The sequence below is a fragment of the Toxorhynchites rutilus genome, chromosome 3 (genome assembly GCF_029784135.1).
Source record: "Toxorhynchites rutilus septentrionalis strain SRP chromosome 3, ASM2978413v1, whole genome shotgun sequence".
Classification (NCBI taxonomy): domain Eukaryota; kingdom Metazoa; phylum Arthropoda; class Insecta; order Diptera; family Culicidae; genus Toxorhynchites; species Toxorhynchites rutilus.
Genome location: NC_073746.1, coordinates 188,996,106 through 189,022,979, shown reverse-complemented (window position 1 = coordinate 189,022,979; position 26,874 = coordinate 188,996,106). Strand labels below are relative to the sequence as shown.

The following is a 26,874-nucleotide window of genomic DNA, read 5'->3' as shown; positions in this document are numbered from 1 at the left end:
AACTTTTTTGGACAAGTGCCTTTTTTAATATTCTAGAATATTGTTAAATGAAATGTATAAATTAATGTTAGTGGCGTGGAATATTCATTGATCATAATATAATATAAGATCATTACCGGACTATTCTTATTTGATTTCAGTCCCTTTTGTAACTGGATTGAACGGATCCATATATTAACTATTCGTCGATATATTCGTCGCTAAATTCATACGTTCAAAAGCAAAATATAAATGTTTGACTTTTGTTGGTCATTCATTCGCTAAATATAATGGTCATACATATACACACTTGTGAAAGAATTTCACTTGTGGAAGAATTGTAAACAGTAAACTATAAACTTATCAGTGGCTTATGGTAATTTTTAACAGTTACAGTTTCGTAGATATTTTTGTTTTATAATGGACAATACCGACAAGAAAACAAGAAAAGGAAAAAAGAAGTTCCTAGAAATCCTTTTATGTCATCTTTTTATGCCCCGTCTAAAAAAGGCAATATATCTAAGTTTACCAAGAATACAGAGACAAAGAGTATTAGTAATATGCAAACTTTATATTCCAAAACCTTTATCATCTGGTAATTATCTAGAAGGTCGTCATACATTTTTCTCTTCTATAAAAGACCCGAAAAACACGCAACAACTGCATGAAATGTAAAAAAATATGTTTGTTTCGAGCATGCAGTTATGCTATGTTCTGATTCTTACTCCAATGAAACCCCATTCGATTAATACGTTTTTATGTTATTTTATAGCTCTTTATACTTCCATGAATTATATACAGTTGCTTACTTTTAATTAATAACAGTGAAAAATTCGAATTTCGTTATTTGTGTTGGAGTATCAAAAATTACTCTGTTTTGAGGAGGCTGAATTAGATGACTATTAAAACATAATAAAGACGAAGAAAACATATTGTTTTGAGTTGTTTCATTCAATTATACCCTCTTCTTCAAATAAATGCCAATAAAGCCTGAAAAACACACAGTGGCAACATTACAGAGAAGTTCAATTTTCGGTCTGTGACACCGTGCGCGAGTATACGTGTTATGATTTTGCACGCGAGTACAGGAGGGTTAATAATGATAATTGAAGGGACAAATTTCCCATGAAACAAAATTGTATTGACCATGTTAGAAATGACCATGCATGTGCGGAACTTTCGCAATTGCTATCGAAAACATACTTGTGTACATAGTCTTAGCTTTATTTATTAGTTCCTCCTCCGTTTTCGCCACAATTTTTTTAGCGTAGACCCTTCGCTTCAAGTTTTCCCAGAAATTCTCGATGAGACGCAGCTGGGGAACGTTTGGGGGGATTGGCGGACTTCGAAACAACTATCTGCAAGCAATTCATCTCCTCCAGCGACTTCTTCGTGTAATTTTACTTGAACGAATTACTTACTGAAAATTGAAGAGCTATTAACCATCCGTGTATCGAATCTCTTCGTTGCAGTATTTTTCTGAGACAAGATGGCGTGTGTCACCTGCTGTTCGTTAAGACAGTCAGGTGCATCTCTTCATCTACGCTGATTAAGTGAGGAAGCTCGCCTTTCTGGAGGCAATCACCGCGTTCCCAAAGAAGTCAATCGGAGGATCCCTCACTTCAGCGCATATCGAGGCTGCTGGTGTTGATGGTATATGCTCAGAAATAATCATTGTAAAACTGGCAAATTCCATTTCCTCTTGAAATCTTTCAGTTCAATTCCAATTCGCCCTCTTTCTTCGGGATGTGCTTCACAATTGGCCAGTATTCTTTAATTGGCCTTAGCTTCAAAGTATTGGTCGGAATTATTGTTTGATGGAATTTGAGTAGTGGCAGCCATCATCATAATATCAAAACTGGAACTGGAACTGGTACAGAAACAACCGCTCAAAAAAGGGTAATGTCACAAGTAGACTAGAAATATTGTGGCGCGGGAAAAAATCATGTGGGTATAACTGCGTTACAGGAAAAAAGCGTAATTTATCATATTACAAATTGAGTTTTTCGTTTTTCGAAATTTAGGCTAAGGTCAATGTAATGGGGGCGAAGTCCCCATTGAACGACCATAAGGAATCGAGGCGTCCCAAGCTGCCAAGATGACGCGATTCGAGTCGACCGCCGATCCGCCTTCGGAAGCGGCAGTCTTTCTCACGCAAATCTGTGTCCCCCTGATTGCCCGGTTTGTTTGAGTCATAGGTTACGATCCTTTATAGCGAATTCGTTTTTGTTTAGTTTCGACCTAGGTTCGTACGAGTTCCAACCTAACTACGTTTCAACCCGAAGGCTGTTAGGTTCGCACTAGGGTTCACCAATACAACTATACTGAACTGTCAGTTTCCGAGGGCTTTTTCGGAAAATCTAAAAATAAAGACTACGAAAATAGAATAGCTGCTGCATTTCCTTTCGTATCTTTTGAATCGGAATCCAATTCGGATTGTGATTTTGAATAGGAGATTCACGTAGACGACATTAAGATTCGTGTGCTTCCATTGGGAGGCGAAAATGATTATGGATTAGCAGGTTGAATAAACATCCTTTTAAAATAAAAATTATGAATTGAAATTTACTTTTACGTATCGAGTATGTATTCTATGTGATGGAATAAGAAGTTTTTTTTTAAATTGCAAAAATATATTGAACGAAAACTGTGTCTGATGATGATTCTATATTATAATGGTAAATGAAGTTGAAATTTTCATCCAAATTTTCATAATTTTACACTGCACTCGGTCCTTCTGATCTGATAGAGTCGAGACTGTACATTTGTCATCGCAAATATAAAAAAATCAGGACTCACGAATGATATAATGTTATAACGCACACCAACAAACCGCCTCATTCGTGAACCCGAAAACGTTTTTTTTTTATTACAGAGTCAGGTTGAAACTAATCCAGGTTCAAAAACGAATTCGCTTTTACGACGGGATACGTTTTCCTGGCGCATTAACCCTTTCGGGACCATAAGATATCCAAGACTAAATATGCCAATAGAAACACAATATTTTAGCTATTGTGGGTGTAAAGTAAGAGAATATCGCCAGAAAAACATAGCAGGATGTATAGGTTTCCTATAATTTCATGGGAGATATTTTTCCCTATGGACCATAAAAGGTAAATAAACGAAGTGTTAGGTTTTTTATATCGATATTTTATGTTTAGCTTTGTAATACAAAAAAAAACATAATAAAAATTATCAGAAAAGTAAAAAAATAGTTAGTTATGGTATTCTACAAAACAATTTCGTTTGTTGAGTCAGACCAGACCATGTTTGACGATTCTTTTTTTATTCGTTCAGAAACACATTTGCTGCCTTGGAAATACGTTTTATTTTGACATTCAGTAAAAAAAATCGGTTCAATAATAATTGAACAATAGATAACGATATTTGTAGGAGGGAAAAATATTTCCTTTGGGCGTGAAAGGGTTGAACGTTTGACCGGTTAATTTTTGTTTTAAAATATATCCTTCATTGCAATTCAAAACTATTGCACCACGATCTGAAGAAAATTCAAATGGTTTGGACATTTAGCGCCCAAAATCATAACTCGTATACTCGTGCACGGTATCACAGGCCGTCTTAAACCCACGATTTTTTCTGCGTAAGAATATTTCTAACCTACTTGTGATCATACACTTTTCTTTGCGGTTGTTTATGTTGTAGTTGGTCGCGATTTTTTCCGGGAACTCACGCTGCATATCTCCTGTTTTGATTCCTAAATATGGGGACAAGATTGCCGGTAGCGATCGAACGTTAAGGTGAAGGTGGAAGGAAGCCATTGTAGTAGTATAGGTAAATCCACGTGTAAAAATGTGGTAATAGTGTTTGTGAGAGAAGAGCGTTTGTTTTGATTTTTGTACGTAAGTAGATCGATTCACTTATCAGACTGTGTGGCGCTTCACTGACACGAGTCTTAGAATACATTGGAAAAAAATAACAATTCAATACTAAAGTAAAATGTATGAACGATGTGTTCCGATGAACAACAACTTATATATATATATATATATATATATATATATATATATATATATATATATATATATATATATATATATATAAGTTATAATCACCTAAGGTTCTGAAAGATGGTTGAACAAGAACATGTTGGATGGTTGAGCTCTAGGCTAGAACTACTTTATTTTGACATTGCTCCATATTTTATATCCAGCGAGAACTTGACTAATCTACCCGTTGACTACACTTTCAACTACCCTGCTTAAAATCATTACCCTCGTTCAATGACTACCCGCTCGACAACACGTGCTCTGTGTTGATGGTTTTGAAGGTTAAGCCTGGTTTCGCTTATAACTACTCCCTCTTCAAGCGAGGAACGTCTCGTTCCGATGATTTGGAAGAAGGTGACGATTTTCGCCGGGTGCCAATCGTAAGTTTCTCCGGGTATGATAAGATCGATATTCTCGTAAACAGAATGTTGGTCCCGTCGGTTGCTGCCCTCGGTGCCCGTGGGGAACTGCTTCAAATCGCTAATATTCCCTTAGAGACGCTTCCTTCCCTGAAGTTATGCTCACTTTTTTCCGGTCGCGAACAGGCTCCACTCACCAGCACTAGGAAACAACCAACGAGATCCTACCGACTGCGCCAGTTATAATCACCTAAGGTTCTGAAAGATGATTGAACAAGAACATGTTGGATGGTTGAGCTCTAGGCTAGAACTACTTTATTTTGACATTGCTCCATATTTTATATCCAGCGAGAACTTGACTAATCTACCCGTTGACTACACTTTCAACTACCCTGCTTAAAATCATTACCCTCGTTCAATGACTACCCGCTCGACAACACGTGCTCTGTGTTGATGGTTTTGAAGGTTAAGCCTGGTTTCGCTTATAACTTATATATATAAATGGATTTAAAAATAGTTACATAGCTAGTTACAAATATAAATATATATAGAAGTTGTATTTGCATATGAAGTAAAATTCTAATTACACGCGAGCGTAACTTGACCAAATTTATAACTCATGCGAATTGGGGCTCTTTTGGTATTAACAAGTTCTTCCGCATAGTAACTTGATGTTGTTAATTAGCTCATATTTTCCTTCGTTGATCGTATTTTTTTCACATATTCACGTTGGAGAGCCTTAACCCTTCCCTTCGTTGGCCGAGTCATTTTGATTGAATGTAATACTTTTCCGTTTACTATTTTTGAAAGCATAGGCCGCCGTGGCAGTGTTCCGAGCTCTGAGTTCCGAATTTAGCTTTCAGAGCACTAGCTCGAGTTTTCCGACGTTTTTCATTATACATTGCGACGGCAGATGAAAATTTATTATCTTGTGAGTGATATGTGGTTGATATTACTTGATGGGAAGTGTGCGAAAACGATCATTTTCTTTACACTGTTTCGCAAAATTATTGAATATCGTGTGAGGGGTGAGGGAAGCAGATTAAAGAAATGAGCGCCATTGTGGCAGTTATTTGCAGGGGTATGACTAAAACGTCAAATCCCTCATATTGCGAGTGTACCCAATATTGCTACGGTTCACTGACATTTTGGTTCTGTCAATTACAAATCGAATAGTGGCTAACTTTAAACTGCATGTTAAATGTGAACACCTCCGTGTGAAACCGAAATATGAAAATCGCTCATGCAGTTAGAAATAAAGCAGCGCATTTTTCTTTATTTTTACTGTCTCCGTGATTTCAACGATTTCAATCCTCGCAAATGATATGTTGGTAAACAAATGACGCCATATTGATTTTGATTTTGGGTAGCCTATATTCAATTGATGTCTAACCCCTGGTTATTTGTGGCTTCCTTCCACCTTCACCTTAACGACTGACAGTTGCTGACACTGAGAATATGGAACGAAAATGCCGATTCTATTTCTATATTTAATAAATAAAATATCCAAATAAATTAAATATTATTACGATTTTTATTCCTGATTACTCTGAAATAACAGAGCAACCATGAAAAATCTAAAAGAACTAACATATTTTACCTTATCTTTTTTCCAGTACAAGTACTTCAAATAATTTATTCATTTCCAATTCTAACACGGGTTCTGCGTTGAGCAGTAGCAACAATACTCCGAATGCTCCAGGACCACCATCTACCAAGGAAATGAATAAGGTAACTACTGTAAATTCTCATGGTTATCATTTTTGCGCGTTGCATTTAGATCTCTCAAAATATTCTTGTGACAGGAGCAATATAAACCTAATTATAATTTTTTTCTTACATAGATTCCTTCTGCCGCTATCGTTAATAATTCCCAATTGTCATCTCTTCAACACTCTACCTCATCTAGTGGTAGTAGTAGTGACGGAAGTTGTAACAATACGAGCTCCAGTGCCAGTTCAAGCTCCAGCAACAGCTCCAACAACAGCAGTATGCTGAACAGTGCACTGAAATCACAATTGCAACCCATAACGACGCCACCAACGAGTTTATTGAGTGCACTGTCTTCTGGATCTTTAACTGCAACCAGCACTAATCTATCCTCTGGAAATACTTCACTCACAAGTAATACGTTGTGTTCAACTGGAGAATCTAATTCTACGTTCATAAAAGAGGATATGGGTGGCAATAGCCCGCCACCAGCCAAACGACATAAATGTGATCCGAAAGATATGGTGGATGTATGTGTGGGGACGTCCGTAGGAACGATTACAGAACCAGAATGCCTCGGTCCATGCGAACCTGGCACTTCTGTGACCTTAGAGGGTATTGTTTGGCACGAAACTGAAGGGGGAGTGTTAGTAGTTAATGTTACCTGGCGGGGTAAAACTTACGTCGGAACTCTAATAGACTGTACAAAGCATGACTGGGCGCCACCACGGTTTGTTACATTGACAATTCGTTGGTTTGCATGAAACTCATATTATTCACTACTTTTAGATTTTGTGATTCTCCAACAGAAGAGTTTGACTCTCGGACGCCAAAAGGAAGGGGAAAACGTGGCCGCAACTCAGCTTTATTTCCTGTTAATGATCTAAGCAATTTCACCGAAACTAGAAGCTCTGTGAGTCATAAGTAACACTTCTCTTTTAAATTATCTCATGACACAATGGAGGTTTTAGAGAATGGCTCATTTACTAAAAATTAAAATTTATATTGTTTGAGTTTACTTTATTGGGGCCAAATTTCACTTTATTGGGGCCAAATTTTTTTTGTCTCCCTGAGGATTGGGCGATCTCGGATCGATTTATTCTATTCCGATTTTTTGGATCGTTCTTTTGTACTCGTGAAAATCGTATTTTTTTTGCTTTCGCTTTTTTCGATCTTAGAAACATTTTTTGTAGTTTTTTTTCATTATATAGGGTCTTTCAGATTAAACTCTCACGCAACAAATTTTAATAACATCTACAAGAATGAACCGATTTTTATTTTTAAAAAACGAAAATAAAGCTTATTTAAGGACATTTTTGATGTGACCACCCCTTTTTTCGATAATGCGTTTTAAACGGTCAACAAAATTCTTCATGCACAACTCTAACATTACGACTTCGATGCTGCTGAAAATTTGAAACCTAATTGGTCGGGGTTCTGTCAAAACAAACCAAGCGCCATTTTTTTTCAAAATTGAGTTACTTACAACATTGGATGCAGACAATAATAATCTATCGACTGTAACATGAACATATCATTCGGACAATTGACAATAGCTCCAAAAGAAAAAATCTGCATGGCAGACTGTAGAAAAAACGAAATTGCATTCAAACAAAGCAAACCATAAAACCACAATATGGCATCGGACGATAGTGATCGTTTTCTCCAAGAAGGCAGATCCGAATCTTTAACAGATTTTTCGTAGATTTTTTGGAATCAGATGTCGTCGGGATCTGGTAGGTAAGACAGCCTAAGGATTGCCATGAAATGTAGAAGCGCTGATTTGCATTTTTCTAAATTGTGTTCAACCACAACTTTCATTTATTAAGCTATTATTTTGTCAAAAACATCTAAGGTGAGTCAATATATATACCATTCATGAAATTAGTCAAGAGTCGTTACAAAATACTAATGTGTTTTGTAATGATACTATGTTAATAGCTAGCATGTACATGGTTCGCTCTGGCTGCAATGAGAACGAAGATTTGCGTGTCTAGCAACAACATAGTTTTGTTTTTTTTTACATTTCCTTCAAAGTTCTGAATCCGAAATTGACGAAGATTTGTGCTTACAGCATGAAAGGGAGTATTATGTTTGACATCCTGTTTGTAACATGTGAGCGGTGAAATGATAGATTTGATCCGACACAGTCAATTAGTGGGAGTACAAACTTCAAATTGAAATATCTCAAAATAATGATTTTGGCGCTTGGTTCATTTAGGCAGAACACCGACCAATTGATCGATTTTACACTTTTAAAAATGTGTTCCATTTCCCTCGATCGAAAGCACTACTGGGCAAAATGGGCCATCATGCGGGGCAATATGACCATGTTAGTTGATTCAATCATTTGAGTATCTTTTCGTTAGGAAACTTGTTACGTGTTCATGGAACGAAAGTTTATTTTGCAACTATCACGTGTATTTCATTGTATTTCTTTCAGTTTACATGTACAAAAAATAACAATGTGATCAAAGTGATTAAACTGCAATTTTACGTTACTCAAAGCAGGGACAGTGCATATATGTGCCGTTGTGTTCCCACGAGTGGCATCGATAGCATTGGTTCCATCCATCGCCGCCCGTAGAGGAACTGATTCGTGCCCCACAGTAGCAACATAGGATGTCCTGTCGAAGATTCATCACGATTCGTTACGTCATCCAGTAAATCGTAGAATTTCCCGACAGCAACGCGATTGAATCCTTGTGCCCTGACGATGGAAGATGCTTCTGGTGTCCGAAGTGAGATTTTTGGGTGACGCTTTTGAAAACCAGCAAGCCCATCTATTCCGGCCAATTGTTTTTGGCTATTGAAAGGGAGAGAAATGCCATTTCTTTCGACCAAATTATACGCCAGCTTCCAGATTTCTATCGCTTTAAAACCGTAGAACCGTTGTTCCATAGAGAGAATATAATCTTCAAGCTCGTTCTCTTGTTCCGTCTTAAAAACGTTACTAAACGATCCGAGCAGCTGGAGCTGCAAATATCTGCACAACGTAAATAACGTTTGGGTGTTTCTCGCGGCACACACTGCAATAAGGCTACATGTCGCACTAACGTACCGCTTTTCACTGCTTCATTGGCCGCATTCACGCTGGTCTGTGGCCACTTTTTACGATCAAATACCACCTAAAATTTTTTTTAAATATAATGTTAACATTTGGATCGTTTCTTCTACGATTTGCTTCCGTACAAATGCTGACAAAGATAGAACTTGCGGCAGCTACTGAGGGGATGTACTTCACCAGTGGCTAATAGGATCACTGAACTAGATGTTGACATCAATTCCAGGCAAGAGGTTGTTTTTAGAACTGGTGCCAAAACCAAGAATCGGCTACGACTGAATGAAAAACGTATGGTACAATTGGCTTCCATGGGGTCATTGTCACCTGAGTTCCGGGCCAGTTGTTGAAATCCTAGTAATGTTTTTCCAATTAATTTATTTAATACCGACCGACGGCACAAGATGAAAGCCCTGGAAAATGTTTTTTTAACTTCAAAATTTTAAGGGTCTTCATGCTGAGGAACAAAATGCTGAATAGAATAGAAATTAATAGAAATGAATAGAAATATGAATTTTTGTATTCCCTGTTTAAAGCAAAGACGACACTCCTATAGAATAAGCAGATAAATTGTAAAAAAATCTATTGATTTTTCAAAGATCGATTCTTTGGTACCGATTTAATCAGTTGATCGATTCCTACGCTGTTTGGAAAATCGATTTGTCAAGATCGATCTTTTTATGAAGATCGCCCAATCCTAGTCTCCCTCGTAAAAACGTCCGATAACACATTTAACATTGACATATTTTTAACATATCGATGTTTCTGGGAAACATAAGAAAATACAAAGGAATTGTCACATAAAATCAGATTCTATCAATGAAAAACTAATATTTTACATTTTGAATTACTCTTCGTAGATGCACAGTAAACTGCGGAATGGAGGAACAAAAGGCCGGGGAGGTCGCGGTACAACAACGACTGCGGAAAGTAGTTCAACTAAAACAACAACCACCACCACTTCTAGCACAGGTTCATCGAGTGGTACAAGCACAAGCATAAGTTCAAATACTCCCTCTACTTCGCCAGTCGCATTTTTACCACCTCGATCTGAGAAGCGGAAATCTAAAGACGAATCTCCATCGCCTGTGAATGGGAGTAGCGCAGTTACCAGCGGCTCTAATAGTAGTACCACAGTCAATACCAGCACTGTAAATAATACCAATGCTAGTAACAGTACGGTAAATAGTAGCGCATCGGGCACGCAGAGTGTTGTCAATCCGATGACAGGACTGAATGTTCAAATTTCTACAAAGAAATGCAAAAGTTCTGCATCTCCATGCGCAATATCTCCTGTTCTGTTGGAGTGTCCTGAGCAAGACTGTAGTAAGAAGTATAAGCATGCAAATGGGTTGCGTTATCATCAAAGCCACGCACACGGTAGTGTTTCCTCGATGGATGAAGATTCTTCACATCTACCGGAATCGCCGCAACGTGTGGCACCTCCAACAACACCCTCACCATCACCTACAGTCCAGACAGCTAGTATGCTATCGATTCCAACAACTTCAACGTTGACGTCGCCAGCAATAAGTACAGCACTATCGCTAACTTCTTCCACGTCATGCAGTACTCCTCGAATAACAACAACCACAACATCATCAATCACCGTGCCACAAAATGCGTGTTTGAATACAACAACTGCTACTACTACTGTAAGCAGCGCGATACCCACCAGCTTAACTTGTTCTGTACCGTCGCCAAATCTTCTATTGACGGTTGTACCCACTACAACGGCTATCACGTCCACTCCGTCACATTCACTGATAACCACAACAACGACAATATCCTCAATGCCTCAGGTCAGCTCACAACCGGTTGTGACATCGCCATCTGTAGCAGGTGGTAGTATAACCACTGGTATAGCTGGACAACTGCAGTCTCAATCAGTTATTGGAAGTCCAACGTTGCTAGGAACGGCCATAGGTAATAATCCCAACGGGCCAGGCTCAGTAGCACCCATTTCTTCACAAACACAACCAAGTCAGATGCAAACGCAAACACAACCTCAGCAAACTGCATCGTTGTCGCAAATGAATAGCAATCTCATTTCTACGACTCCCACGCGGTGTGATCCAAACGTTAAGTCGAAATCGGGTGTTTTACGGTTTGGACAGCTCCCCTGTGAAAGTGAAAATAATGCGCGACTTACGCCTGTTGGCCAGGGAGGAGCAACGCCCGTAACGGTTCCCTCTGGTTCCCAGCAAGTTACTCCACAGCGGTCATCGGCTGTTGTCGGTGTCGGTGGAAGCCTGTTACCAATGCAACCTGCCATTATTGGCGCACCAGACGGTAATATAAATTTTATAAACATGTTACAAACTCTATAATAGCATTGTTGAACTTTTCATTTCCAGGCTCTAATGTGAAAACGCAAAGCTGTCCAAAGCAGAAGAAAAATCGTAAATCACCAGGACCACCTGATTTCGATGTTTCTACAGCCAATCGGGCGGAAGACGTCCAGAGCCCGGCTTATAGTGATATTAGCGATGACTCAACACCAGTAGTTGATAGTAATGATTTAGGTTAGATTTTATGATTATAACAATCGGAAACAATGATCTAACACATTTCTTTTTAAATTAGATAAATCAAAGGGTCCACCACTTCCAGACACAGTGAAAAAGTCTATTGAGAATATACCGGGACAGATAGGGCCTCTAACCGGCTATGGCATGTATCCTTACTATCCGGGAATGTCCCATCAACAACCTTATTTTCCTTCGGACCATCCAGGAAAACCTGTGGGTCTAGGTCATTCGCCACTTGGCCCTAATTCAACAGTTGAGTACAAAACTAAAGAGCCGCCTCTCGATCTTATGAACAAACCAAATCAGAATCAGCAACAGCCACCAACGCAAACAGTGCAACAAGTGCAACCACAGTCGCAGCAACTGCAATCTGGTGAAAGCGGTACTCTACCTAGTAAGGAAGGTCCGGTTGCACCATCTGCACATCCTGGCACGGGCAAGATGTTGCAGCACTTTTATCCTTATGGGTACGTATTGAATATATTTTTAGAACATTCGTCATAAATATTAATAAAACCTTTTTAGTTATATGCCAGCAGGATTCAGTTACAACCTAGACCCTAATTATGGGCCAGTATCGATGATAAACGAAGAAGGCAAATTAAGCCAGCACCAGCAGACGTCTAATCAAATCAAGGAGGAAAGGATGAAAGAAAGCCCTAGTCCCAACGATTATGCGAAAATTGGACCACAGGTTCGCAAGACGAGATAAAATCATCATCTTTTCGAAAATAATTTGTTATTTGTCATAAAATAGATGGTGCCGGCCAAATTAATCAAATCGGAGCCAATCACGGTGAAGGATATTAAGACTGAAAGTGGACATGCGTTACATCCCAAGGATCAATCTCCAGCTGGCCAACAGCAACAGCAGGGGCAGTCATCTATGAATGCGTATAGTGGAATGTTTCAAAGGCACGGACTTAATGTTGGACCACCGACGCAACAACCACAACATATGAATCGTGAAGATGATATAAGGCGGTATGCTCCCATTTATTCATAATTTTCTAAGAAAAAAATACCCATTAAATATGTCTCTCCAGTTTGTTCAACTACCCCGATCAACGGCGTACGAGTACTTCGAATAGTTCAGCGACATCCAATATGAATGCTAAGGACGAATCACCATCGGCATCGCAGCTACCTGCTGGTCATCCTCATCAAAGTACCCTACCCATGCACGGACAACCAGCAAATCTACCCGCATCGAATACTCCACAACAGCAGCAGAAACCAAATTCCAAAAATGCAACTTTATCACAGCAACAGATGAAACAACAGAAAGACATCAAGTCCGAAGAAAAAGAAATGTTGAAAGTGAAGCAAGAAGGTCAAAAACCTACTATGGAAACACAAGGACCTCCACCACCACCAACGTCTCAATACTATCCTCATTCGCTATACATGAGCGCAACACCGTTTGGTTTTGATCCAAACCATCAAATGTATAGGAATATGCTAGTGCCGACCGCTTCATATAGTGCACCACCATATCACTTACAAATACCCCGATATACATCGCCTGAGGACTTATCACGAAATCCTAGTACAAAAGCTCTAGATTTATTGCAGCATCACGCCAGTCAATATTATAACTCGCATAAAATTCACGAGCTTAGAGAGGGTGCACTGAAAAGTCCCAACAGTAACGTTAAAGTAAGCGTATCTAGTCCCAATCTTTCTCAGCAACCCAGTCAAAATCCTAACATGTGCATTCCTCCATCAAATAGTAGCATCAATAGTGCAGGATTATCATTGCAGCAGCAACAGCAGGTTCCATCTTCTCCGCACACACAACAACAGCAGCCAGGGGCTTCTTTGCAACCACCACAAGGTAAGAGAAATTGTGTTGTATTGTTGTTGTACGAGATAAATTAAAAACAATGTAATTATCTTAGCAGGAGGTCCAGGTACGAATGCTGGTCCAGGTGGTGGATCAAGTGGTGGGCCTGATCATCCTAAGGATAGTGCTGGATCCAGTACTTTGAATCAAAGTGCTGCGGCTACGAGCTCTGCTTCCCAACAGTCTGGTCAAGCGGGTAGTAATGCGAGGAGCCCACCACCCCAGAGACACGTACATACGCATCATCATACTCACGTTGGCTTAGGCTACCCAATGTTTCAAGCACCCTATGGAGGTACGTATCTAAATAACAAAAGATGATGTGTATAGACATTAACATCCTTCAAAAAGCACATTATAGGATTGAAACTAAAACTAAACCAGTACCCGACGGATTTCGTCCCGTCTAAATTAGTTTTTCAATCTAAATAATTTCGAACACTCATGTTCCACCACCGATTCATGATAACACATGCGGCCTGATTCTCGAATACACTACGAATACACTTCACGGTGGAAACGGAATGAAACGTATTCGCGATGGCAACGGTACGGTGTCGACATCTGGTTACGAGATTAGTTTCCCACTAAACTTATAATTATAATATCAAATTATCTTCAGATGAAATTTTTATATGAGATTATTATATCACATGAAGAAAACAAAGTTTTCCACTCACATTGAATACCAGTTTGATACGAAGAAGTTAATTTTCATTAATGATTTTTTATTTGAAAAGTGCTCATTCTGCCTGAAAACTCATTATTATCTTCGACACTTCACTAACTCGTAAAACGTAGTTCAATGGCGTGCCGTTTATTTCGTTTCCACCGTGAAGTGTATTCGAGAATCAGGCCCATGGTGTCTCTAGTGATCGAATATAACATACCTCGAATTCGATTCTATTCATTATATTGAATCTATTTATCAATTATTTTGTAAGTAAATAGTGTTAATAAGTGATAGTAGCACTAGGACTTATCATCTCCCCCCAAGTAGGTATGACTTCCTTTATGAAGTTTCTTACCTTTTTCGGTTCAGCAGACCGTAGCTCGCAAGGCAAAGAACGCCCTTTCCAAGAATCCGCAGTCTGCTGAATCAATACACTGCATAAACACAGTAAATGTTCCGAAGTTTTAGCTTCAAAAATACAGAAACGACAGTTATCATCTGTCAGTTTTCCCATTTTTTTTGAGGTGATACCCTCCTCGGACAGTGTCCGATTAATAGACCTCTCAGCGTGCTAAGATCTGCCTTATTCAAGCTGAGCAGACTGCGTGTTAATTTAGATTGTATTGATGTTGATTGAGCTCTCCAGGTGGCTTCAATCATTGATATTTTACAGGTTCTGAGCTCTGATTTCAGGCAGGATGTACGTTGGGCTACCTGAAAACTTTTCTTATATAAAGTGCTAAAACTTCGTGGACTAAAACTAAACGGACTTTCAAAAACGTGAATTTGGATCTCGGGCAGAAATTTCAACGAAGAGATAAATTTCTTCATTATTCCAGCATGTAGATATTTTTCAAGCTTCGCTCAATTATATATTCCGTTGCCTAAATGGTTTGGTTTGGTCACTCGTTATCGCGTGTTCGACATAGTATTTACTTCAATAAATACAAAAAACAACAACCGGAACGAAAATCGATCCTTTGTTCGATGAAGATAAAATGCCACTGCGACAATCATCAATTCGTTGCTGACAATTTTACCGCCTATTTGGTCGGTCAAAACATATTGAAAAAGCTCAGTAACAGGCAAAGTGTTGCATCGTACTCCGTCAGTCACCATTTGACCAAGATTTTTGTCAGTAGGAAGTGATTGATGAAAAAATGCAGCTCTGGTTCAAATATGTTAATTTGATATGGAGATCAATGATTTTTTCCGTTTTCAGAATGACAGTTGTTAAACTGATTGGCCTGGGGGTCTTTGTAGCCACATTGGTTGCGCGTTCGCTTACTAAGCGGTCTATCTTGAGTTCAAAACTCAGGGCCCTCAATTGACCATCTTTGTGTTATTATAGAATAACTACGTCCACGCATCAATCATCAGCGATGGAGATCGATTCAGTGTCAGAATCCTGGCCTCTCTCTATCCATATGCAAGCTCTGCTTTGCAACAATAAAGACATCGGGCTGATGTGCTATAAATAACAACGATCATATCAACTGTCTCCGATTTTCGGTCTTCTGAACAGTGGAAGAACAAAAGGAATACTCTTACGCCTAAATAGGCTACTGTGTAATTTACAATTTATAGATACCATAAACAGGTAACATGTCATTTCTCCAGTAATTGCAACGCTTGCTAGTCGTTGAAGTTTGTTTAGCTTTTAGTCTTTGGCCACCATACAAGTGAGGCATAGGTTATCCTAGGCCGCACAATTGCAGTGTAGATCCACATAACCATTTTTGGCTTAAGGCCCCATGTTTTTCCTATCATTTTAGAGCATGCCCATAGGGCTGAGTTGGCCTAACTAATTATTGAATCTAAGTGCGCATTCCAGTTTAGTCAAGAAACGCGCATAGTGCAGTTTCTTTTGACGAGAGAGATTTTCCAATTTTTGTTACAAACGTGTGTAGCGCTGTGGATTTGCCAGATTGGTAGGCAAACTGGTATTAAAATAATGGGCACTTGGACATGAATACAGACTTTACGTATTCATACACAGTAGAACCCCGATTATCCGCGAAATAGTCTGGCTAGGGTACCGCGGATAATGAAAATCGCGAACAACTCGATATACGACTAAAAATGAGGTGTAAACTCGAAATAAAAATATTTCAGCATGAAAACTATGTTTTATCAATACAGAAAACATTAAACTATCCATCTGCAAGGTCGTCTGCACCAGTGGTCAGAAAATACCATATGAAATCTATGACCAAAACAAAAGAGCAAGCGCTTTTGTCTCATTTACATATTTCGGGAAGCTCTATAGAATTGCTATGGAACTCACTTTCGCGGATAATCCGCTCGTGGATAATCGGGGTTCCACTGTATTACTTTTTCCATAGTTTTCAGCAGTATTAATGAAAAACTGATTGGTCTGAATGCCTTCGGGAGTGATTTGGCACGTTTCCCCTCTTTTGGAATGAAAACTACTTTGACAAGTGCTCTAGTATCAGACTTGCCTTAAAAATCTCGATTAGAAGTGGGATCAGTTTTGATTCTCTATTTTGAATCAGGGCTGGAAAAATCCCATCAGCACCTGCAGATTTGTAAGGTAGATAGGATCTCACCGCGTTTATTACTCTGGCCCTCGTGAAGACTAACCCAGCAACTATGTTTGCGACATCCTTTGCAGTTTCAGGTCCTATGAGGCGCCTTCGAGAGCATTTTGTGTCGCCATTATAGCCAGGATTTGTATCCGAGTGGACAGATGTAAATCCCGGGAAGTGAGTCTTCATCAGTAAGTCTAGCACTTCTGAGGGGGGGTTTTGTAAACGAACCGTCCTCCTTTAGAATAGAACCAAACCCGTTCGAGTGGTCCTTTGCCAGAGTCTTATTGGGGTATTTTCAATGCTTTCGCAGTTATATACCCAGGTTTTGCAGAGAAGTGCTTTCGTGTTTGTCTACGCGGACGACAATCTCCAGATGGTGGTAGGAGACATGCATTAGGATGTTGGTAGCTACCAAAGCTAACGATCAGTGGGCGACTCAAAGTGGGCTTAAATTCTCAGCGCACAGACATCAGGATCCCGACTCCAAGATAAAACTTTTATAGAATTTCAAGCCCAGGAGCTATCCAAAGTCCATCTTCACGTACGTTTCTTCATCCATCAGCATGCATCCTTTGTATTTCGCCATAACCTTGTTGTGCAACTTTCGATTTTGCTTTAGCGTCCTGTTTGGTTGCTTGCAGTCACGGAAATTACTATAACCTTCTCGCATACCGATACGAGTGTTTTCAAACAATTTACTGTGAAAAGATTTCGGTACGCCTACTCCGACCGCTGCTAAAAATGAACAGTAATTCCAGAGTCTAACTGAATAATTTTTTTATACCATTACCGATGTTTCTTGCTGCAAGCAGCAGGAGGTGTGTGCAAGGAGAGAGGCTGGACCACCTTCACTAGATGATTGTTGCGTGGACGTAGTAGCTAGAATAACATACAAAGATGGTCGATTGAGGACCCTGAGTTTTGAGCTCACAATCGTTCACTTAGGGACACGCAAGTAGTTAGGATGCGAAGACCCCCCGAATCAAATGTTTCTATTACATTTTATTACGTTATGAATAAAAGCATAAATGATACCATATCGAAAGAGGACCCCAAAAGCTAACAAGTATCTTTTTTTTTTTCGTTTTAGCAGCTGTGTTAGCGAGTCAGCAAGCCGCTGCAGCTGTTACTGTGATAAGCCCATTCCAGACTGGACCTCCAACGAAATAGGAGAATATGAGTAAAAGCACGCTGGGAATCTCCGATTCGGCACGAACACCTTATTTTGGGGCACTCAATCATGAGCATGTTGTTCCGAGTATTGAACCTGTTCTGGGAAGTGTAAGATAAAACATGCTTCGTCGGCACCAGAGAGTAGGACGAACAAAAATAAACACGAGTATTTTTTCCGTGCAAATTCAATGATTGAGGTTTTATCTGAAAGCGGAAAACATTATAATAAGGACTAAGAAGAAAACTGTAGCTTTAGTAATGTTAGCCTAAGAGTAGAGACAGTTTAGAAGGAAAGTATATATTTTTGTACAAAAATAAAAATAAGAAAAATAAATCTGTAGGGTTTTAATGGTAGAGCAACTTTATGATAAACCTTATAGGTAGTTTTGATTACTAGATGTTAGTGTATGGTTGCTGAATAATATGAATAGAATTGTGTTTGTCCTTTTTGATATCGGAAGATGACACTAAGGATATAAACACAACAGCATCGTTCAGTTCATTTTTCCCAAACCGTGAAGAAAAAGGAAATGATCTCATTGTATTGCAAAAATATATGAGAATGTCAAAGCTCGTCGTACAATATGTAAATATGAAATATCTAAACAATACATTCAGAAATTTAAACCAATAGTCTCTTTCTTCTTGAATGTTCTAACGTAATCGATACCTTTGCGGAAACTATCACATTGTTACAATTTGACGAACCATATTTATTTTCTCGTAAGTTAAATATTTTGTATGGTTTTTCGTCGGGGACATTCACAACAAGATCATGCAACTCATAAACGTTAAAGGTAGCTAAATAACTGTAAGCAAAGTTTCCACACGTGAAGCGCAACTATTACTGCTGTTTTGAACAAAACAAGAAGGTATTAATGGGACTGTTTGAATAAGAAATGAAACATCTTGAATAAGACTGTACATAATTTGAAAGTGATTTAAATTTCACGTTAAAAACCCAATTACTCGAAAAGCTGCATTATCGACATATTCATGAGTGTGGTAAAGCATGCATTTTTTCGACGACATTCAACTATTACAGTTAACGAGGAATAAAGGAGTTCATTATATTCCAGAGATTTTATGAAAATGTGATTCATACCTCACAAGAAGTAATTGAATGTTCTGCAATGATGCGAAAATAAAATAAAAGGTATCACACGTCAACCAAATGATGGGAATACTTAGTAGAAAAAAAGCTAAATGACTTCAGATATTTTGTGAACATAGAAGAAAGAGCATTGAACAAAATGTAAACAAAGCTTTAGGTGTGAAAAAATACGATGGCACATTGCTAAATTTATTGAAGAAGAATATCCCACAATAAATAAGCTGTATAAAAATATACAGTCCTCTTTGCTTAGCACAAAATGACAGGTAGACGAAAACTAACTTTTAAAAAAGTCTGACAAGGAAACGGACGATTTGGCAGAGGAGAACAGCGGAGATCCTACATACTGACACACTTGTACATAAAGTAAAGCAAAGATAATAATAATCATTAAAGCTATTATGAGTATATATATAAAAATACATTCCTAGTATTTAAACATATAACTACGGCGAAAAAATACAAAATAAACAATCATAAAAATAATGTTCTTACGTTTTTTTCTAAATTTGTTTTTCTTTGTCTAGAATCGTGAAACTTATTCTTGAATTATAAGCCACATACATAGTCATATATATACGTACGATTATGTATGTAATTATAGTTACAGGCTAACGTTTTTCAGATAAAACATGTGTGGATTAATAACCAATGTTGGTTAGAAGAAGATTAATCAATCTGGATTATACCAATCAAATTCATCAATACCTGATTTCAAGGCAACTCAGGCATCGACTTGAGTTTGGGATTCAGACAGTCAGCTTTATCACAAAGTTTAGTGATTTAGTGATTTAGAAAGACTCACTTGCATGAGTGAACTTCCATTTTATGTTTAAATTATATTACTAATAGCACAAAATAAGTTTGAACAGTTTTACGAAATTTTCTTCGATTCTTGTGAACGGTTCGTAGTAACAATTGATTTCACCATTTCGTGAGAAGTGAGACATCTGTATGGCTGTGGAGTGATCCTATACTGACCTCCCTGAATCTCAGCAATAACGCTACAAGCCACACAAACTAGTAGAAAACATATTTAAAGAGTTTTATTATACAATTCTATGCTGAAGTCTCCGAAACAAACTAATAATTCAGGGCTCTTCCAATTCAGAAGGTCAGTTCGGAATCATTATGCCATATTTATATTCAATTTTATAAAATCAACATGTTTTTTTAAATTTTCTTAATCCGTTTATTTTTACAGGCTCAGTAACATAGGTTTAAAGGAGCCAAACTCTTAACTATATTTTTATTAGAATATATTAACATGTTTCCTTAATTCTATGGTTAATAGAATAGAAAACCGATTACTCGCGGTCGACTCGAGTTCAGAAGGGTGACACATTTTCATTCGGAAAAGGATGGGATGTAAGGAGATTATAACAATGTTCACATTCACATACTCATTCACACTTACACATCACACTCAATTCTTAAAACTATCCTTACATCTAATATGTATTTACAATTTAACTTATTCTAATGTTAGTAGGAAGAGAACTGATAGCTCGCGAAGGATGGAAATAAGGAGAAAAGGATGTAAGAGCCGTAAGAACAATTACACTCGAAGATCGATAGCTTTAAGGGGCTGTTCACATACCACGTGGACAAAAAAGCACGATTTCTTTTATGGATGCACAGACCGTATCTCTGGAGAAGTGTCCCAACAATGAAGACAATCGTCGTTGAAATGTAATATTTTTTGGAATACCCTTCTATTGGAGAAATCTCGCCACAAACCGGATTTTCGAGGTAGAAGTTGAGTATACCGGTTCCAGGCGCCTTCACGAAGAAACTTGCGTATCTTAAGATTACATCTTAGTGTTGTGAATACGAACCGGCGACAAGCTTTTAGTAGCAATGAGGATCATGCGTATGGCATCCAGTATCAAGATCACGACAGCTACTAATGCTATTGGTAAATGAGCTTTCGAACGAGGTCTCCGACTTTAGGGGCAATAGAGTGATCACATGGTGATAAAAATTGACAACGGGGATGCGTTCGGGAGCCAAAATTTACAACGAACGAATTCTGCCATACAAATGAAATACAAATCTCTGCATTATTCGAGAATTAATCAAGCAAATGAAACGAAATTTAGCATGTGGAGGTTCTAGGGTGCAATAAATGATTCTATGGTGGTTAGATACTCCTGCCCCCATCTTTTAGGAATGAACGTGCGTTTAGTAAGAAAACGTGGATGTGATAACGAAAAATAAATGTTGGGCAGGACGAAGTTTGCCGGGTCAGCTAGTAGATACATAAAAATCCAACAAAGATTAAGCATTATAGAATTGCGGACCGAATAGTTTATTTCTTGTAAGCTGTTAGGATAGTTCCCATTTCCAGTGTATTTATCACGGATATTTTTTATTCTTATGAAGTGAAAACTACAAAAATCAGGGAAAATCGAGTGTTTATCAGGATATCAGGGAGTGTGCCAAAAAGTCTTCTTCTTTCTTCTTCAATGGCACTAACGTTCCTAGAGGAACTTCGCCGTCTCAACGTAGTATTACTTGCGTCATTTTTATTAGTACTTAGTTGAGATTTCTATGCCAAATAACACGCCTTGAATGCATTCTGAGTGGCAAGTTCTAGAATACGCGTGATCACAGTGCAAGTCGGAGGAAATTTCTTTGACGAAAAATTCCCCCGACCAGAACGGGAATCGAACCCGAACACCCGGCATGTTAGTTATGACGCTAACCACTCGGCCAAGGGAGCACAAAAAGTCTAGGAAATCCAGAAAAATCAGGAAGGTTGGCATTTCTGCTACATAGCTCAAACCTTAAGCGCAATAATTGAATTATTCAATTATTTTCCAATTAATCGATTGTCTTCATCGACATTTTCTCTGTAGGTCGTGATTTCATTCGCGTGATATCTCGGCTTATGTCCAATCACTACAACCTAAAAGCGCATCTCTATCGCATTGGGCTCGCAGCAAACAATCTTTGTGATTGTGGCGATGGCTACCACGACATCGAGCATGTTGTCTGGTCGTGTATCCGGTTCCATGCTGCTCGCTCTCAGCTCTCTAGAGCACTGAGAGCACATGGCAGACAATCGGATATCCCCGTCCGGGATTTCTTAGGTAGCCGGGATCCTGATCTTCTGCTTCATCTATACCTGTTCCTCAGGAACGCCGATGTCAACGTTTAATGATGTTTCCTTCGTTGTGTCCCCGTTTCATATCCCTCCTATCCGATCGATAAACTTTTACTTAGTCGCGGCAATACATACACACACTCTTTACGAACACACACACGGGCCGAAGGTTGTGCAGTCCACTGATCATTCAACAAGAGCCAAAGGTTGTACCGCTCATGACAACTCTACACGAGCTGATGTTTGCGCCGGCTAGTGACCATTCTATCCTGGATTCCTCGAGTCGAGAAAGACGCACCACGCTAGATATGGGGTACAGAATAGGGGGGCGTTGCTGATTAATGGTCAGCTGCATCCCAATAGGAAGTATCCTGTGTCGGGCACACGTACAGAGCATCGAAGACTGCAACATACCAATTATGAGAACACTTGTAATACTAACCTCGAGCCAACCGCGAGTAATCGGTTACATATTACTAACATAGTTGTAAGCAAACATTGTCGAAATATTGAACTCCCGGCCCCGTTAGGCTGACGCCATATGAGCATTAATAAAATATATATTTTGGATAAAAAAAAATCGACATTCTCTATTGTTAATAACTCAGCGGTAAAAGCATTTTCTGATGTGTTCGACTGTCTGAATTCTAGAACAGAACCGTGACAAAAATACCGCAAAATTCATCTACAAGGCAGTTGTTATCTAAAGAGAGAGTCAATTAAGATAACCGATCAAAACAGATACATCCTATTGAAGAGTTAAGCGTAAATTCACGTATTGTTTTGTGATTGGTTTTTTATCTTCAAAGGGTCCCGAAAGGAGTTTACTAAATTCGATCTTGCGACTTGTCGTGGTAACCATGGCCACAAACGCAGATATTGCTATCGGCAAGATTGGAACTAAAAAACTTTTGAACCGTTTTACTTTCAATGAAGAATCATGCATGTTAATACCGGGAGGCTCAAGAAAAAGAAGAATGTTCTCTCCTCTTGCCCCACCTAAAGTTCGGCCTAAAGTTAATAAGTTATGTAGTTACAATTTATTTAGACTTAGGTTTAAAAATTGTTCTACTAAATGATGACTCTTTATCCACTTGAGTCTAATAATAACAAATAAAGGGTAAAAACTACACTACATATTTCAAACAATAAATATGATAAAATCATTATCCTAATTGATTAGTCGAAAAATGAAAAGATCACAATGTTTAGCTGAAATAACTTTTTATTCGCATTAAACGTGTGTTCCGGTTGCCCATCCCAGTAGATGTAATGTCGAAAAGTTGATCAAACTCTCACTTTGACGAATTGCTTTCTGTTGCTGCAGATGGTTGAACCAACGAGAAACGTTCAGATAGTTTTCCTTTTCTAGAGACTGTAAATTAAGCTGAAAATAAATCGATAACAATCAACCTTATTCTGTATTTCGATAGATTCGAAATATTTCGAACTATACTTGATAAAATTCCATTCTGTATTCCGTTCGAGTTGTTTTTGCATTTCGTTCGATCTGTTACTCTTTCAATATTAAATGGGCAAAACGTTCGAAATAGGGAATACGAAATTATAACTCGAACGAAATGATGGTTTCGATCGGAATGCAAATCCGGCGGAATGTAGAATAGGGGTGAATAAGAATTTAATTCATGAAATTGATCTACCATCGTGTCTTGGATAGAATAGAACACAACGATGTCGGCAAGCGTGAGGGTGTGGTTGACCAAATATGAACGTGTCCCAAGATATTCGTTGAGTTCCTATAAGAAATCTGTTGTGATTCTATAATTATAATTAAATATAAATGAGTACTAACGTCTAATAACACTTTGGCAACATGTTTATCTCTAGCTGCCGGTGAAACGAAAAGAACGGAATAATCTATCCATTGGGCGACTTGAAGTTCAGTTTCTATATCTTTCAAGCTTTCCCGTGCGACAAGATTCTTACTGTCTCGTGCTAAGGACTGCAGAATTGATGAATATCCAGATATGCTTTCATTTGTCTTCGAGATGTATCGTGTTATGATCTGAAAAAAATTATTATTGATCTCCAGTATGTAGAACACCAAACAAACTCACCTTTTCCGAATTGTATCCAATTTTTCCAGGTGCTACTTTCATAAAGTTAGCCGCATTGTTTACGTTTTCGACGATACCCATGCCGATTATTCAAAACTACTTGAGGTCAGAAAATATCGAACACCACCTTTTCAAGAATAAATTTAGAATATAACCCCCCTAAAATTGTTCATGCTTTTAACGTCAATTTTGTGCATTGATGCCCAATGACTACACATCGAGGTGAAGCAGTAGGCGAAGTATACTTGTATTCGCATGCAAAATTTCGTGTCCTAATCATTTGCGTTCTCTATGAAATGTATATGGAAGAAACAAAACAATGTTCAAAACACTCACGGTTTCACGAAGCTTTGAGGCCAATTTCTCATGAAATCTTGCAACGGTTTGTTTTTTAACAAATGACAATTGTATTGTTACTTATTTCTTTTATTTATATTGTAAAAAGGTCCAGAGAGCAGTTTTATTCTTAGTCCTCGGAAGCATCAACATTTTCGGTGAAATGCTGCTTAATTAAACACTATTTTCCCACATCACACAAACCGACACTGAGAGCCATAATAATATCTATATCATACGGTAAAACTAACGAAACTTCGTTCGTTTCTATGGCCGTGGGGGAGTCAAAATGTTGTACTGAAATATCACTTTTATTCGTCTGTTTCAACGTAATTTCACAAATATCGACTGCGGAGGCGATCTGGCATAGTGGTAATATCCATACGCAGAGATCACGAGTTCAAATCTCACTCCCGACATTCTTCCAAAAACAGAAGTAGAAGTGACGAACCAACCGAAATGTGTTGAAAATCACTATAATAAGAAAGAAAAAAAAATATATCGACTGCATGCTGTCACATTATATTCATAATCAGCGGGAACTTCAATCAAATGTATGTTTTTCATTGATAAAACACATGCTGAAAATAGCATTTTCACATGGATGTGGTAAGTAATCGAATATAAACACAACGACTGACGTCACTGTTTGAGAAATAGTTATGGCAGCGCATGCTATTCGCTCGAAAAATCACCATCTTCATTACCTTTTTTAGAGGACATTGATTGATGCCAGAGCATTTGATTTTGTTTGCTTGTGTTTGCTGTGCCTACACTGAGAGAAATAATTAGTAAATACAGTAATTTACATTTAATGCGACATGCCGAGGCACCATTCAGTGTCGCATTGGAGGCGATTTTGACCAGTAATTGGACATTAGCAATAAGAGTGGCACAGTGTCGACGTCTGGTGGCCATAATTTGGGCCCGAACTTGATGTTTACAAAAATGTCAAATTAGAGGTAAAAATGTTCAATTAAACGTGTCGCATTACAGGTCTATCTAATCAGGGGCTGTCCACATACCACGTGGACATTTTTAGGGGGGGTAGGGGGTATGAAAATGTCCACGCTTGTCCACGGAGAGGGGGGTGGGGGTATAGACTATGTCCACGTGGACACGAAAAATAAATATTTTTTCAAATATAATCACCGATACATTCTAAATTGAATAAAAACTGATCCATATTCAAGAATTTTAAAACTTTCCGCCCATCCTGAGTATTCCGTATTTATCCATAAACGGATTGAGCTGCCTGAGAGTGCTTCATATATTTTTACTAATATCATTGAACTTCTTCACTGAAGTCTATATTCTGAAAATAACTCATGTAAACTGTGAACGACAGAGCTATTTTGTATGATCCTATAATTTTATAGTTGCGGGCTATGCATAGACGTTCATAGCTCAAACCTATAAAAAATAAACGATTCCATAATGGTTATGTTTTCATGATATTACACATATGGTTTTTTCATCAAATATAATTTTCTATAGATTTTGTTCTATTTATCTCGAGAACAGTAAGTCTTAGGATAATTATGTCTGTATATAAAACTCCGATACAATATGACTATTCTATTAACCAGCAAAAAATTCAACGAGTGAAAGTAGTCAAAGATTTAGGTGTCCTTTTTGGACTTACCTTCCAGAATCACTACAGTAATATCATCGCTAAAGCAAACAAAAATCTGGGATTCATAATGAGAATCGCTAAGAACTTTCGTGATCCGTACTGCTTAAGAGCACTTTTCTATGCATTCGTCCGCTCAATCCTTGAAACGGCAGTGGTTGTCTGGAGTCCTTACACTGATATTTGGTCCGTACGGATTGAGTCTGTTCAGAAGAAATTTATCAGGTTTGCGCTTCGGAATCTTCCTTGGAGGGACCCGATGGCGCTTCCTCCATACGAAAGTCGATGCAAGCTGCTGAACATGGACACACTGGCTAAAAGAAGAGACGATATGCGCGCGATCTTCGTTGGAAAACTGCTTCTTGGGACAATCGACGCTCCTAAAATTCTAGCTGAACTAAACGTGAATGTGACTTCGAGATTTCTCCGTTCTACCACTTTTCTTCGTATTCCTTTCCACCGGACAGTTTACGGACAAAACGAACCAATTTGTGCTATGTGTTATATGTTTAATTCTGTTTTTCATTTGTTCGACTTCAATATTAGTTGTGAAACTTTCAAGAATCGCTTGCGTAATCGAGATTTAGTGTAGTTTAGTACCTAATCATGTAACATTTTATCATGTAGACCATGTCGTCAGATGATTTTGTTAATAATAAATATAAATATAAATAATTTATCATGCAGAATTTTGTGTAAAATTATTTTCTCGC

The 26,874-nt window shown here is 38.3% G+C and overlaps 2 protein-coding genes across 11 annotated transcripts in view; one reads left to right on the top strand and one right to left on the bottom strand.

Moving 5' to 3' along the window:
• Positions 1 to 19,491, top strand: part of LOC129775289 (zinc finger protein 609) — a 92,602-nt gene extending 73,111 nt beyond the window's left edge. For 6 of the 9 annotated variants that reach the window (XM_055779850.1, XM_055779848.1, XM_055779847.1 and 3 more), the window contains 11 exons: positions 5,962 to 6,076; positions 6,190 to 6,785; positions 6,845 to 6,968; positions 9,977 to 11,408; positions 11,474 to 11,641; positions 11,703 to 12,114; positions 12,173 to 12,341; positions 12,405 to 12,631; positions 12,694 to 13,484; positions 13,549 to 13,788; positions 17,809 to 19,491. In XM_055779850.1, the coding sequence (XP_055635825.1) occupies positions 5,962 to 6,076; positions 6,190 to 6,785; positions 6,845 to 6,968; positions 9,977 to 11,408; positions 11,474 to 11,641; positions 11,703 to 12,114; positions 12,173 to 12,341; positions 12,405 to 12,631; positions 12,694 to 13,484; positions 13,549 to 13,788; positions 17,809 to 17,888 (4,354 nt within the window). In that variant the 3' untranslated portion in view covers positions 17,889 to 19,491. Of the gene's footprint in view, positions 1 to 5,961; positions 6,077 to 6,189; positions 6,786 to 6,844; positions 6,969 to 9,976; positions 11,409 to 11,473; positions 11,642 to 11,702; positions 12,115 to 12,172; positions 12,342 to 12,404; positions 12,632 to 12,693; positions 13,485 to 13,548; positions 13,789 to 17,808 lie in introns of those variants that run through there. The other 3 variants (XM_055779852.1, XM_055779851.1, XM_055779853.1) reach the window with 3 other exon arrangements.
• Positions 19,492 to 23,321: 3,830 nt separating this feature from the next.
• Positions 23,322 to 24,422, bottom strand: LOC129776852 (eukaryotic translation elongation factor 1 epsilon-1). 2 transcript variants are annotated; one of them, XM_055782739.1, is made up of 4 exons: positions 24,193 to 24,422; positions 23,928 to 24,140; positions 23,571 to 23,871; positions 23,322 to 23,501 (listed from the first exon to the last, which is right to left on the bottom strand). In XM_055782739.1, the coding sequence occupies exons 1-4, from the start codon at positions 24,271 to 24,273 to the stop codon at positions 23,497 to 23,499; spliced, it is 600 nt and encodes a 199-aa protein (XP_055638714.1). In that variant the 5' UTR covers positions 24,274 to 24,422; the 3' UTR covers positions 23,322 to 23,496. The 2 variants fall into 2 exon arrangements, with proteins under 2 accessions (XP_055638714.1, XP_055638715.1); XM_055782740.1 differs by having other exon boundaries at positions 23,776 to 23,871; positions 24,193 to 24,416.
• Between the last annotated feature and the right edge of the window lie 2,452 nt (positions 24,423 to 26,874).

Coding starts and splice junctions, on each gene's coding strand:
- LOC129776852 (XM_055782739.1), bottom strand. CDS start 24,273: ATGGGTATCGTCGAAAACGTAAACAATGCGGCTAACTTTATGAAAGTA. Junction 24,141..24,192: donor TTGGATACAATTCGGAAAAG/GTGAGTTTGTTT, acceptor AATTTTTTTCAG/ATCATAACACGATACATCTC. Junction 23,872..23,927: donor TTGCCAAAGTGTTATTAGAC/GTTAGTACTCAT, acceptor GATTTCTTATAG/GAACTCAACGAATATCTTGG.